At 45.7% G+C, this 13,664-nt stretch overlaps 1 protein-coding gene across 1 annotated transcript in view; it reads right to left on the bottom strand.

The window, feature by feature from the left end:
* fryb (furry homolog b) overlaps positions 1 to 13,664 on the bottom strand; it is a 54,262-nt gene that overhangs the window by 24,494 nt on the left and 16,104 nt on the right. The window contains exons 12-29 of the mRNA XM_080838748.1: positions 12,888 to 12,991; positions 12,519 to 12,627; positions 12,098 to 12,184; positions 11,672 to 11,843; positions 11,195 to 11,327; positions 10,802 to 10,909; positions 9,149 to 9,386; positions 7,776 to 7,976; positions 7,279 to 7,365; positions 6,280 to 6,539; positions 5,213 to 5,402; positions 4,471 to 4,595; positions 3,492 to 3,549; positions 3,230 to 3,321; positions 2,643 to 2,815; positions 2,069 to 2,229; positions 387 to 497; positions 1 to 32 (exon numbers count right to left, since the gene is read on the bottom strand). The exon at positions 1 to 32 is cut by the window's left edge and continues 123 nt beyond it. Of these exons, the coding sequence (XP_080694874.1) occupies positions 1 to 32; positions 387 to 497; positions 2,069 to 2,229; positions 2,643 to 2,815; positions 3,230 to 3,321; positions 3,492 to 3,549; positions 4,471 to 4,595; positions 5,213 to 5,402; positions 6,280 to 6,539; positions 7,279 to 7,365; positions 7,776 to 7,976; positions 9,149 to 9,386; positions 10,802 to 10,909; positions 11,195 to 11,327; positions 11,672 to 11,843; positions 12,098 to 12,184; positions 12,519 to 12,627; positions 12,888 to 12,991 (2,441 nt within the window). The remainder of the gene's footprint in view (positions 33 to 386; positions 498 to 2,068; positions 2,230 to 2,642; positions 2,816 to 3,229; positions 3,322 to 3,491; positions 3,550 to 4,470; positions 4,596 to 5,212; positions 5,403 to 6,279; positions 6,540 to 7,278; positions 7,366 to 7,775; positions 7,977 to 9,148; positions 9,387 to 10,801; positions 10,910 to 11,194; positions 11,328 to 11,671; positions 11,844 to 12,097; positions 12,185 to 12,518; positions 12,628 to 12,887; positions 12,992 to 13,664) is intronic.

Here is a 13,664-nt window from a genome sequence, read left to right as displayed (position 1 = left end):
AGGACCACCACCTCACAGCCCAGACGGTGCACCTGGGGGTTACACACACACACACAACCACAATCACAATCACAGACAAACACACAAACAACCACACACACACACACACACACACACACACACACACAAACACAGAAAAAACAATGAACATGGAAAAACACACCTCAGCTAATGACACAATCTCAGAGGTGACAAGTACAAAGAAAGCAAAAGAATCGGCAGGCAATTATAGGAGGTCAAAGGGTCGAACAGCAGCCATGACAGGGAGGACACGGCAATGACACAGGTCATTAGCGAGTTGAAACAAAGCAACAAAACAGTGAAAGGGAGCAGGAATTCATGAAAACAGAGGTCATGAAGTGGGGCAGTTACTGAGTAGGTTTTACCCGCAGGTCGTGACAGCCCAGGATGTTGTCGAGCCACTTATAGAGGTAGCCGTCGGAGGAGAGGCCAACGTTGTCAAAAACAGGACCACAGCACAGCACTGCAGACATGGCCTGTAAAGAGAGAACAGAATAGAATCTGTTTCATACAGTCCTGTACAAAGCAATTAGTAACAGAAAATAAAATACCATAAACTCATTAGATGAAGTCACATGGGGGGCACATGGAACCACATACTCCTGAGATGATTCCAAAAAGTTATTTGTTGAAATGAGATTTGACACCATTTTTTTTTTTTTAAACACTGAGAGGGACACACACACACACACACACACACACACACACACACACACACACACACACACACACACACACACATAGAGGCAGAGGCCCTGAGCGTTCTATTGTTCATGGTGTATGACAGAGTGAAATTACATCCACACGAAACACACACAGCCACCACCTGCACAGAATGGAAACCTTAACATGTCTTCCCAAAATCTGGAAACATGAGGTGGAGAGATTAGACTAGCTGGCACTGAGGGCGACACTGAGTCTGAGCGCACAAAAGAAAGAAGAATTTAAGACAGAAAAGAAAAAAGAAAAATCAGGAAGAAAAAAAAGAAAAATTCTGATTGGACAAACAAAAGAGGGGAGTAAAGAAAAGACAAGAAAAGAAAACTAAAGAAAAACGGATGAAGGAAGAGAAACATAAAAAAAAGAAAAACAAAGATAGAGGAGACAACCCCTTCTCTCTTTGTCTCCCCAGACTGGGAAACAACTCTACCCTTTGGCTCGAACATGGCCCTGTCTCCAAGACAAAGGTAGACTGGGGTGACACCTCTACCCTTCGGCTCGAACATGGCCCTGTCTCCAAGACAAAGCCAGACTGGGATAACACCTCTACCCTTTGGCGTGAACATGGCCACAAGGCTTTCTATAGGTATTCAACATCTTTGTAAGTCTGAATTAGCCTGTTCTGGCCCCTGCCTGGGGTTGTTATGTGAGGCAATCACTGTGGGCGGATGACAGTTCCAAGAACAGACAGGACAGTTTGACTAGCGGACTGCATGCTAATGTCTTTCTGGCTTTGATCTCTGTGATGGCTGGTAATGACAGAGGTACCTCACAAGTTTGACATTCCATATCGAACTGCTTTATCATGACGCTGGAAAAAGACGTTCAGTGGAAATCTGTGAGGAGCATAATCCAGACTGGCACTCTTTACAACTCTGTTCACTTGAGTGAGCTTTTAAGCGCGAGGGAGTCGTGAGAAACATGCTTAACTTCACAGGGAAGTCCCAGAAGCCCTTCTCTCTCTCCTCCTCTCCATATGTGTGTGTGTGTGTGTGTGTGTGTGTGTATGTGTGTGTGTGTGTGTGTGTGTGTGAGAGAGAGAGAGAGAGAGAGAGAGAGAGAGGGAGAGAGAGACACACACAGAGAAAAAAGTGGGCTTCCTTGAGGGCACAGCACTGGTATCTGGAGATCTGATGGTTTTCTCTCTGTGTGTGTTTGTGTGTGTACGTGTGTGTGTGTGTGTGTGTGTGTGTGTGTGTGTGTGTGTGTGTGTGTGTGTGTGTGTGTGTGTGTGTGTGTGTGTGTGTGTGTGTGTCTGTGTGTCTGTGTGTGTGTGTGTGTGTGTGTGTGTGTGTGTGTGTGCGTGTGTGTGCGTGCATGTGTGTACCTTGAGGGCACAGTACTGGTATCTGGAGATCTGGTGGTTGCGGTCACTGTAGCGGTCCAGTGGGGTGAACATGACACTGAAGGGCCCCGCCCACTGGCTGAAGAGGATGAAGAGGTGATGCCTCAGACTCTGCTGAGGGAAGAGGAAGCGCCTGTGATGGACTGAGACAGGGAGAGGGAGAGTCAGAGAGACAGACAGCGGGAGAGAAATAATTGATCTTAATTGAAGTTACTGAGAGTGAATGCATCTAAAATAGCCTCAGGTCACTAATTGCGTGTCTTAATTTTGGCCTCCCATTAAGTCTTTGAGGTCCTATTAAGTCATCATGACCCAGAAATTAGCCGACTTGTCCTGTAGTTCTATTCATAGACTAGCACAAGGAAGTGTGAATCAGAGTTTCTCCACTCGTTGTTATATGGGTATGCATACAGCAAGCTTACATTTACATAAACAGATTTCTTCTTTAGAAAGTGAATCTGTCATCAACATATTTTTTCGTGAACATTTATGTTGTGCTAGTGTGCGGTATACGTGAAGGGTCTGGGTAAATTATGGGATGTCTTAACTTGGTTACCTGGGACACACTGAATGAGGTTGGCCACCATGCCACTAAAGTGGGCTCGGATGTCCTTGAGGATCTCCAGTTCCTTGTCGTTCTCGGCCTCCAGCAGCATGCGGGTCAGGTCCACGTACTCCAGGAACAGGGCACCCAGAGCCAGGGAGTCCCGCTCCAGAGCCCCGTTAGTACTGCACGGAGAAAGGGGGGGAAGGGAGAACGAGAGAGAGACAGAGAGAGAGAGAAGAAGTCAACTCAAATGAGAGATGGAAAGAGAAAGGGGGGGGGGGGGTAAACTAGGTATTTTGCCATTTAAGAAAACATTTATAGGCTTTTGATATGTTAAATGTTCAATGAATTGAATTCAGAGACAGAAATAAAGGCAGAGGGAGACAGGGGGGGTATGAAAGTAATGCAGAAACAGTTGTTCTAGTGAGCCCCATTCCTCTGATAATCTCAGCTGTTTCCCTGCTTTTCACTCTCTACTGACTCACGCAGGGGTTGGCGTGTCTGAAGGGAGTGCCCCTCACACTGACACACACACACACACACACACACACACACACACACACACACACACACACACTGACAGACACACTGCTCACCTGTCACTGATCACGCCAGAGTCAGCCAGCAGCTCAAAGATGCGCAACAGCTGCAGCCGCAGAAGGTCCCTCCGCTCACGTCGCTTCTTGTTCTAGAGCCACAACACACACACACACACACACACACACACACACACACACACATATAGAAAGGAAAATCATAACATGTTACCTAGGTTTTAACATGTTTTTGCATGTATGTTTTTTTATTGCTGGAGAGCCATGCTGGCATGTTTCTGTCTGGATGATATTCAGGTCTCACCTCAGGTCTTCTCTCTAGAGCCTCCTTCATTAGTGGATGGAGCTCTTCCACCAACTCTCTACACACACACACACACACACACACACACACACACACACACACACACACACACACACACACACAAACACACATAGAGAAGGTGAGAGGACATTAAAACAACACAATGGATGTGCTTTGTCAGTAAACTAGAGCAATGGAGCAGAAGGGACAAACATGGGTAGAAGATTATTCTTAGAGGAGATATGTGTGAGCAATTAAAGTTGTACAAACAAGACAGCCTTGACATGTGCTAATTAAATCGACAAGGCACAATGCAGAGACAAGTCAGATTCAGCCCTGATTTCAGCCACACAATCTTCTAATCACCTCTCTCTGAGAGCAGACAAGCAAGAAATGAAATACCACAGATGTAAGGGCGAGGCCTATTTTTCCTTTTCTTTTTCTTTTCAAAAAGCGGCGAACTTTGCTAGGCATGAGAGTCACGTCAGCTATGGGAGGAATGCTCCAGGAGTAACTAATTTGTTGAGCGCTTGTCTGACGACTGACAGGGGCTCTTTTCTGAGGGCGTCTGAGCACAGTCGGACCCACAAAGATCTTTTGTGTGCCACGGCCTGACTGTCAAGCTCAGGGTGTTGTCTAGGGTGAGGGTTCAAAAACAGAAGATGTAATCAGCTCTTTCACTGCGGCCATCTCGTCGGGGTCGGGTCGCGGAGGCCCCACAGGGTCAAACTCTTTAAAAGGCAAGAGGCAGCTCACAAACATTGTCATTCTGAAAGGTCTAAAGAAGGTCGTCTCGCTGTGACAAAACAAAAACCGTCGCAATTTCCACAGAAAGCTCAAATGAACTACTTGACATTTACTTTATAAATGTGTAGAAGCCCGTTAAGAACACGCAGGATACATGGCATTCCTTCACAGAGTTTCTTTCTGTTGGGTTGCTGTTTTTTGTTTATGTGGTCATCATGTGTGGTGTGGTTACCTGAACACGAGGGAGTTGGTGCGACCGAAGCCCAGTACTAGAGACTCAGTGATCTCAATGCTCTCGGCCCTCATCAGAGGGACCAGCTGCTTCAGGAGCCAGGCCACTGATGGAGTGCCAATCACCTGGTCGATCACAGACACGCACACACACACACACACACACGCACGCACACACACACACACACACACACACACACACACACACACACACACACACACACACACACACACACACACACACACACACACACACACACACACACACACACGTAAATATACAAAAAAAAAATCAATTACTGTGATCAATGAAAGCCATACTGAAAAAAACTTTCTGTCAGCCATTAGGATCAATTTAAACCCTGCAGGAAAAAGCTTTTTATCAATTATCGAAATGAATGGCACACAAATACACACATATATGCACGGCAAAAATCTATCACTGAATCAATGAGACACTATACAGCTCAGTTCTACAAAGACCTTACACACACAGACATGGACCAAGTAAACCCCAGCACTAGAGTGACACACATTGTGAACACAACCATGAACATATCACACACATTCAAACACACAAGAACTTACAAATACTTAACAGTAACACACACAAACACACACACACACACACACACTCAAACACACACACACACACTCAAACACACATACACACACTCAAACACACACACACACACATGTGTTGCATCCTCCCTTGCAACTTCCTCTCCCCTCAGACTACGCACCTTGTTGTCGTAGGTGATGCTGCCGTCTGGTGTGGTGGCCATGATCTCAGGAGTGGAGGCGCGCAGGTGACCCGGGCTCATGATGCTGGGCTTGGCCACGCCCAGGCACAGGATCAGGTAGTTCCTCCACAGATTCACGTAGCCGTCCACCGGCCCCGGCGTGCTCGTCTTCTTGGCGTAGACAGGGCTGCTGTGAAAACAAACCAGTGCCAGAGTGACTGAGGTGAATGACATGACATTTATTAATTTATCACACATCAGACATCCACTTTACCCAACGCAACAGCACAGACATTCATTGTCATCCATACATTCACAGAGAGCAAACACTTCTTTAGAGTGGAGACTGTGAGAGCCTTTATAATTAATATACACACAGCTCTAACTTCCTACCAAAGGAACAGCTCAAGGAACAAATACAAGGCAGAGGTACAAAGGGAAACAAGAAACTGTCTGTTTTTTGAATGCTTGGATCAACCAATAAAGAAAAAATCAAGCATTTTCCTATATTTTTGACAACTTGGACCACATTAGTATACGTATTTGTTCAAATGTATCTATGTGCATGAACGCATTAAGCTGTATGCCAATACATAAATAGTACATTTAAATAGTACTAATACCGGCTGTATCTCTCTAGTTTCAAACCCCTAAAGGTGCTTTTTATTTCTCTGATATGTTACTATCTCAAAGAGCAGGCCCTCCTCCCCTTGCCTTCTCCTCAGTTACACTTGACAGAGGGATTATTTTGTTACAATCAATTATAGACAATTGTATTACAGATCTTTACAGTTTTGTTGGGGTGAGTTTTTGACTGATTTAATCAATTTAGTTATTTAGCCATATATCAGCAAAACCACTTACGACTGTTTAGAACCCAAGAAACACATCCAGGCTCAACACGTATTTGTGAAAAGGCTACTTATATAACTGTATGTCCTACATGTTTGGTGCTAGGGTCCCCTATCAGCACAACCATGTATGAGCGCTGCATAGGTTTTTGAACAAACTGCTATGTTGACATGCACGTGTTTGTGTGTGCATGTCTGGCACTGGCGCTGGCTTACTTGGGGTCAACCAGTGGCATGAGGAGCTGTAGCCTCGTGAAGGCGTAGGGCCAGGCGTAGCTGAGCGCCGTGGGGCAGTGCTTGGGCAGGTGGTCGGGCCGCAGGAAACTGTACAGGCACAGCACCCACGGGTCCTTCACCGACTGGGCAAAGATCCACACGTGTGAGGGGCTCTTGACGTCGTAGTTGCTGTTGACCAGCCGGGCGTTCCACTCCACCAGCCACTGCAGGTCCACGTGGTGACTCAGGGGCAGGGTGGCCTGGAGGGGGGTCATGGTGACGGGACACACACAGGAATAAAAACACATTCATATGAAATGCACATTCAAACATAAATCATGTCATAAATGAACACGCATACGCAGTAAACAGTAAACAGTAATCACATGCAATAAATCAAATGTCACGCAGCTTCAATTAACATGAATCATTTGGGCCAATGTGTACGCTAGATGTATGCCTAGTTTTAAAATGTCTTGGATACGGATATCACAATGATTTCCTCATGTGGTAAATACTTTATTTTCCTTGTAATTATATATGGCTTGCCAAAAAATTGGTGTAAATCTCTCGTGAAGACGACAAAAGTGAAGTGTAGCCTATAGGTCCTATACTGTGCGGGCAAGCACATGCGCCCTTAAAATAGCGTTCTGAATACGCGTTACAGACTTTAGACATTGCGCCTCTGACATTAGACCAGCTTTTTTGTGGTCAATGGCGCACGGCGCATGGCGTTGTTTTGAAACTGCAAAATACCACTTGCGCCAGAGAAACGCCTTCTCTGTTCCACCCCCGCCCATGTCGACGCAAGTTCATCGATGCAAGATAGGAATGATACATGCGTCGGTGACAATGTCAATTGCGCTGGGTGCAAGATAGGGCCCAGAGGGTGTACGATGAAACAACTATTTTGTTATAAAGCCACAAAAAAAAGTAGCACCAACACACAGTTGTAGTCCATGCATACAGTACAAAGACACTCGCTGTATCACCACTGACCGAGTCCGAATGAGCCACATGCACAAAGCTGTCCAGCACAGTGGAGCTCAGCTGGTCCATCACCTCGATCATGGGCTTGTCATCATCCTGGAGAAGACAGCAGCAAAACCACACAGCCGTCACTTTCTGCAATTACATCTGATTATATGGGACTAGTAACACCGGATGAAGTTCACAAAAAATCAGGTTCTGTCAATAGAGTTGCCTGCATGAATTTGGGATTATATCTTCTTCATGGTACAAGTACCGTGCTATCGGACAAACCCTCATGACTAATAGGAGCTAGCAACTCTTTGAACCTACAATACTCCAAAAGGAGTCTGCAGGTCTGCAGATATCCATGTAAGACTTCTGTGTGAGTGTGTGTGTGTTTCCGTGTGAGTGTCTGTTTCTGTTTGAGTGTCTGTTTCTGTGTGAGTGTGTGTGTTTTTCCGTGTGAGTGTGTTTCTGTGTGAGTGTGTGTGTGTGTGTTTCTGTGTGAGTGTGTGTTTCCTCACATCTGCCTGTCCGATGGCGCTGAAGACCAGGCGGATCTCCCTGAGCACGGACACGGCCAGCTTGCGTGTGCTCGTCTGGCAGGAGCAGAGCAGCAGCAGGGCCAGGCCCTCGACCGCGTGCAGCACGCCACAGTGGGGGCTCCGCTCCGCCGCAGAGCGCCCCCCAGCACTGCCCACGCTACCGCTGCTGCCATGGGACAGCTGAGGAGAGAGCAGAGAGGAAAGGAGCGGAGTGTGTTAAAGCATGTTTGTATGAACAGGGATACATACTGTACATACAAATGTTTAAGTGTCTGTATATTCATCCATATATTGTCGCGAATTTTTTTTTTCGTTTCGCTCAGCTGGACACAAGGATTAGGACTTCAAATAATTCTATGATATGACAGTCTGACAAGTTGTTTGGCAGAATATTAAAAGCTAAATACAGAGAACACGCTGTGCCTTGTGTTATTAAAATAACTGAGCACAGATTATCTCCTGTGAACTACAGATGCCAAAAAAACAGTCAAGGGATTAAAATATCCTGTCAACGGGGATTGAGAACAAGAGGCAGAGAAGAAGAAGGCAGACTTTTGGGGAGGGAGATGCTATGCAGGGCACTAGCGATTAGGTCAGCCGGTCGATGGTTAGAACGTGGTTTGCAGCCCGTTGGGTTAGTTGTAAGTTGATGAGCTCAATAAACTAGCTCAATAAGCTTGTGACTTCAATTAAGCTCTGTGTCAATTGTGCGTTGGATGCCCCCAGATGTATTTAACAAAACACAGGCAGTAGTGTTAATTGGATTATTGTTTTTTTTAATGCGTTAAATATTTAAAATTAAAAGACACTTAAACGGACATGCATGTAAACCCACATGCACACCTACACATTAAAGACATTAGGGTCAGTAACAATGATTAGCTTCTCAATGAAGTGCAGGCTAACATGCAACCCTAATCGAGCCATTATGCAACATGTGCAGATATAGCATGACATTACATAACCACCAACTAATTATACATTCTATTTTCAAGTATAGGCTGTGAACGTTAGTCTACTGAGATTTAATCACTGTGGGCAACTCAAATACTTTCTTAACGTACTTATGGTTCCCATACCCTGCATGGAAAGTATCGTTACGTTTTGTTGTCTGGGGAGTGGCTGTGAATTTGAACTGATGTTTGTGGTGGTGTTTGAGCAGCTGCTGTTTGAGCAGTGTGTCTGAGCGTGGTGGTGGCAGTGTTTGGCTAGGGGTTTTAAGGTGTGGTGTTAAAACCCTAACTCTGTGTGGATATTTGAGGTACTACTGGTATCTGGTGATATCCGCGCAGTAGCATATACACTGGCAGATTGTGCTGTGGCGGTGCTGATTCGGCGGTGTCTGGGCTTACCTCCGTGGAGCGGGTCTTTTTGGGCACTTGCAGCGCCAGCCTCCACTGGGCCAGCAGCTGCAGCAGCAGCTTGACGGAGGAGTCCTGCATGCTCTGCTGCGTGTCCTGCACCTCGCGCAGCAAGAAGTTGGTGTAGCCAAACAGCACGTCCTCCCGCCAGTCCGGGAAGTCCAGCAGGAGGCTCTGGAGTGAGTTCTGGGCGATCAGGCGTAGCTCGTCGTCCATGTGCACCGTAAGCCTGCAGGGAGCGGGGGGTGGGGGCGGGGGGGGAAATGTCACTAATCTATTTACAGCTACATGTTTGTTTGATTCATGCCACTCTTCTGTTTATGATCTATGGCAGTAGTGATTTAACTAACATCTTCTGTAATGTAGCTCTGATCTTCTCCCAGACATAGGCTCTCAAATATACACAAATACATAGTACACAAACAGAAATGCAACATAGACACAACACGCGCACATACACACACACACACACACACACACACACAGACACACACACACACACACACACACTGGCAAGGATGACCAGTATTCACATCACACACTCATACACATGTCTAAACACAAAAGCGGTGTGAATAAAGCGAGCTCATAACTGGATCATACAGAAGCCCGCTGATTTCAATGGGATCATCCTGACTTCAATGGGAAGTGAAACAGGACAACCGGAGCTCATCTCCTCTTTTGTTTCCTACTGAGGTTAAAAAGCACCTCTCACAGCAGGGAGTGCACTGCTCCGTCACTGTGAGCTGGCCTCGAGCTCTGCTCTCTTGCGTCTGAATCTGTGCCAGTGTGTAACGCTCAGAGCCAGGCTTTGAGTCTCGGCAGCTCTCCTTAAAACCTGCCGCAGCGCCGAGGCCAAGGCATGAAGCACGATACGGCAGGGAGCTCTGGCCTGCGCGCTTAAGATACCCTCATGACAAGCTATTAGTCAAATCCCCTGCTTACATTACACACAGAGCCTTGCCCAGCTGCGAGATTGCCCAACCATGTGAACCAGATTCTTAGGGAATGGTGGTGAGAAGAAGAAAACCTTAATTTGAAAGAAGAGGGTCTGGAGAAAGGTGCTGTGGGGAACAGACGGCTGAGCTCTCAATGGGGCAGAGGAAAAAAAGAGCCCATGTGAAATGAATACTCTAGCGGAGCCATTACTGCATTACTTTTTGCTGTGGTGGTAGGGGTTGTATGATTGAGCATGAGATGGTGCCTGTAAACTCTTCTGTGATTTATCCCACCAGAGAGAGAGTAGGGACTTTAAGCAGTGACGTTAGAGGGACGGCTACGGTGTCCGCTAAACATTCCAACGGGTTGATATATGCTTTAGAAGACAATTTAATAACAGGAGTTTACATTACTGTATGACATGAACAGGTCCTGCAATTTTGATTTGTCCTACAGAAATCCTCACGTATTACTGAGAACGTCAATTAGTCTCCCGTAGTAGACAGTTGGGATACCACGGCAGAAAATATCGAGATAGAATTTCGCGTGCGCAAAGTGGATTTTTGTTTTATCGAACGCCGTAGCAGTCCCTTCAACCGTCGCTGCTTAAAGTCCCTAATGTTTGAGGAATGGGCACTCCATGTGGTGTGTGTGTGTCTGTGAGTGTGTGTGTGTGTGTGTGAGTGTGTGTGAGTGTGCAGCTACCTTGCCAGCAGATCTATGAGCTCAGGCTTGGACATGCCGTCAGGCAGGATACGGGGGATAGCCGCCACACACGTCCTGAAAAGGTCAATCTTGGGCTTCCGCTCACCCCTGTCAATGGGGAGAAAAAAAAAAACATAAGATCACAAGATGAATGAAAGTAGCCACCATGATAACAGTAGTTGTAAGAAACAGAGGGACAAAGAAACAAAAAGCAAGAGGCCAAAAACAAGGCACTACAAGCGTTGTGTGGAGACAGAGCATGATTGCCAAACTACAGTTCATTCGACTTCTTGTCCAATTTTTTTTTTTTACCTTACACACACACATTCAATATGCTGTCAGTCAGTGTGGTTCAGTAAGAATTTGCGCCCCACTAGTCGGGGGGCCACCTACGTGATCATGTCCTCCGGCTCCTTGTTGAGCATCTGCACATTGGTGAGCATCATGCAGCGGCCCACCTCCTTATCCAGGTGCCTCAGGATGTTATCGATGGCCTTGCGCACCTGAGAGTAATACAGGGCCATGCCTGCAACATGCAACAACAGACAGACACATTATATATTTTCTTATGGACAACCGACAAAGACGGAAGGACATTTAAGACTGTAGTCACAACCACATACAGCTACACTTCACACTTAAACCTTTCCCCATAAAACTAATTGGGGTCACCCCTTCCCAGCGTACATCCAATAATCCATAGTCCATAATCTTACGGACATCTTATTGAGAGTGACAAAAGTATATTTATACACATGACCTTCCACACATATCGATACAGTATGTCTACTGACTCTCCCCCGTGAACATACACACAAATCCATACATCATAAACATACAGAAACACAAAGGGATGACAGCCATCTTTACCTATGAGCTTGGCCTGCTCCTCCGTCAGGGTCTTGCTCAGGTAAGTCTTCTTCTTCTTCAGGGTGTTGCCCGAGGGCAGCGTGGCGCCAGTGTTGGGCATGGGTGGCTCCCCATCCTTCTGCTGCAGGTTGTCAGCTATGACCAGGAAGGCCCTGAGAGCAATGTTCATCCTCTGCGTGAACAAACACAAACAGAGAGAGAGAGAGAGAGAGAGAGAGGGAGAGAGAGAGAGAGAGAGAGAGGGAGAGAGGGAGGGAGGGAGGGAGGGAGGGAGAGAGAGAGACCAAAGAGAGGACAGTCAACCCAGTGAACAACAAAACAATGTAAAACAGAGAACAGACAAAAATGTCAAAATCCACCTTTGCCCAGTGTCTCATACATTTCTCATATAATTGAACTCTGTGTCTTAAGTGTAATATTCCTTACCTCTGGATTAAGACTGAAGGCCTTTGCTGATTTCCCCACACTTAGCAGATCACTGATAATCTCTTTCATTGCAAAATCCAGCCTTTCCTGCACCAAAAGATGAAAGCAAAGTATTAAGCACATTTACACACACACACACACACACACACACACACACACACACACACACACACACACACACACACACACACACACACACACACACACACACACACACACAGACAGCATGGGGTCTATCATTATGTAAAAGATGATCTTTTAAAGAAGACTCAATTTTATCTGCTTTGACTTCCTGGAAAATGTTATAAGTGGATATGCAAAGTAATACGTGTAGTGAAGAATGTGGAGAAGCCTGTATGCCAGAGCAGAGTAGAGTAAACATATAAAGCATTCTTGGCACTGTTGAGAGCGAGTAGTGCACCTGTGCAATGAACTGGATGATTTTGACAAAAATGTTGAGAGGCATGTCTCGAGGGACTACGCTGCGCGAGCCTTTCGGGAACAGTGTGGAAATTATGGACGTCAAACGGCTGTAGGGAGAAGAGAGAAGTACTCAAATGTCCAGCTGAAGACCAAGCAATATTATTAAAGACGCTTATAATTTCACAGTGTAAAAGTGAAAATACACATAGGCATACTTTACTGTCATACAAGCTTACTAAAGAAAACATTGACTTTCAGGTTATATTTCACACAGATAAACACCTACTTTTACTTGTTGATCTATACAAGAGTAAATAGAGATCAAATGAACCCAAATCTGGTAATACAATAAACTTAAGTATGTTACCTTTGTGTTGCAGTGTTGCTTTCACACTTAATTCGGATCATGTAAACCCAGAGCAGGCGATACAGGGACTCTAAGGCCACTCTAGCCATTTTAGGGTCCTTATTCTACAATAAAGAAGATTAACACATTAAACAAAAAGGTGGCAGATTATGATAAAAACTGCTAAATGGATAGTAGAATTAGTTTTAAAATGTGATTATGTATTATAGATCGTTAGGGTTTTATTCTTATGATCACATACAATTATGCAGAAACCAATGCAGAGCTTCAGTGTTTTTCAAAAAGCTACCCACAGTTGATCACATGGCTCACCGGCTACCAAATGGGATTGATTGGAAAAAGATAAGCTGACTACCACAATGACTGCTTCCCTGGCTCTCAAGGTTAAACAGAATGCTTCACTGGCTTTTTCAACACCTTGCAACCCGCTTTCACACAGATGCTAAAAGATAAAGGCTGCCTGACACACCCCCATACTTGCGCTCAATGTGTAGGGCTGAGCACGTGAGAAAGAACAGGAGGAGAAAAAAAGAAAAAAAAAACAATTAAAGTTTTGCTTGAGGTGGCCTGTCAGTAATTCTTCACCCATGGTGTTAAGGAATGGATAGACAAACACAGTCGAAACACGCGCACGCACATACCTACATAGGCGCGCACACACACACACTCACACTCACACACACACACACACACACACACACACACACACACACACACACACACACACACACCCTCCCTCCTCCCTGTCCTCAGCTGTGAAGATGAGCCTGAGTTGTG

The sequence above is a fragment of the Sprattus sprattus genome, assembly GCF_963457725.1.
Source record: "Sprattus sprattus genome assembly, chromosome: 1".
NCBI classification, from domain to species: domain Eukaryota; kingdom Metazoa; phylum Chordata; class Actinopteri; order Clupeiformes; family Clupeidae; genus Sprattus; species Sprattus sprattus.
Note: the sequence above shows the minus strand (reverse complement) of the source record. Positions and strands in the feature narration are given on the sequence as shown.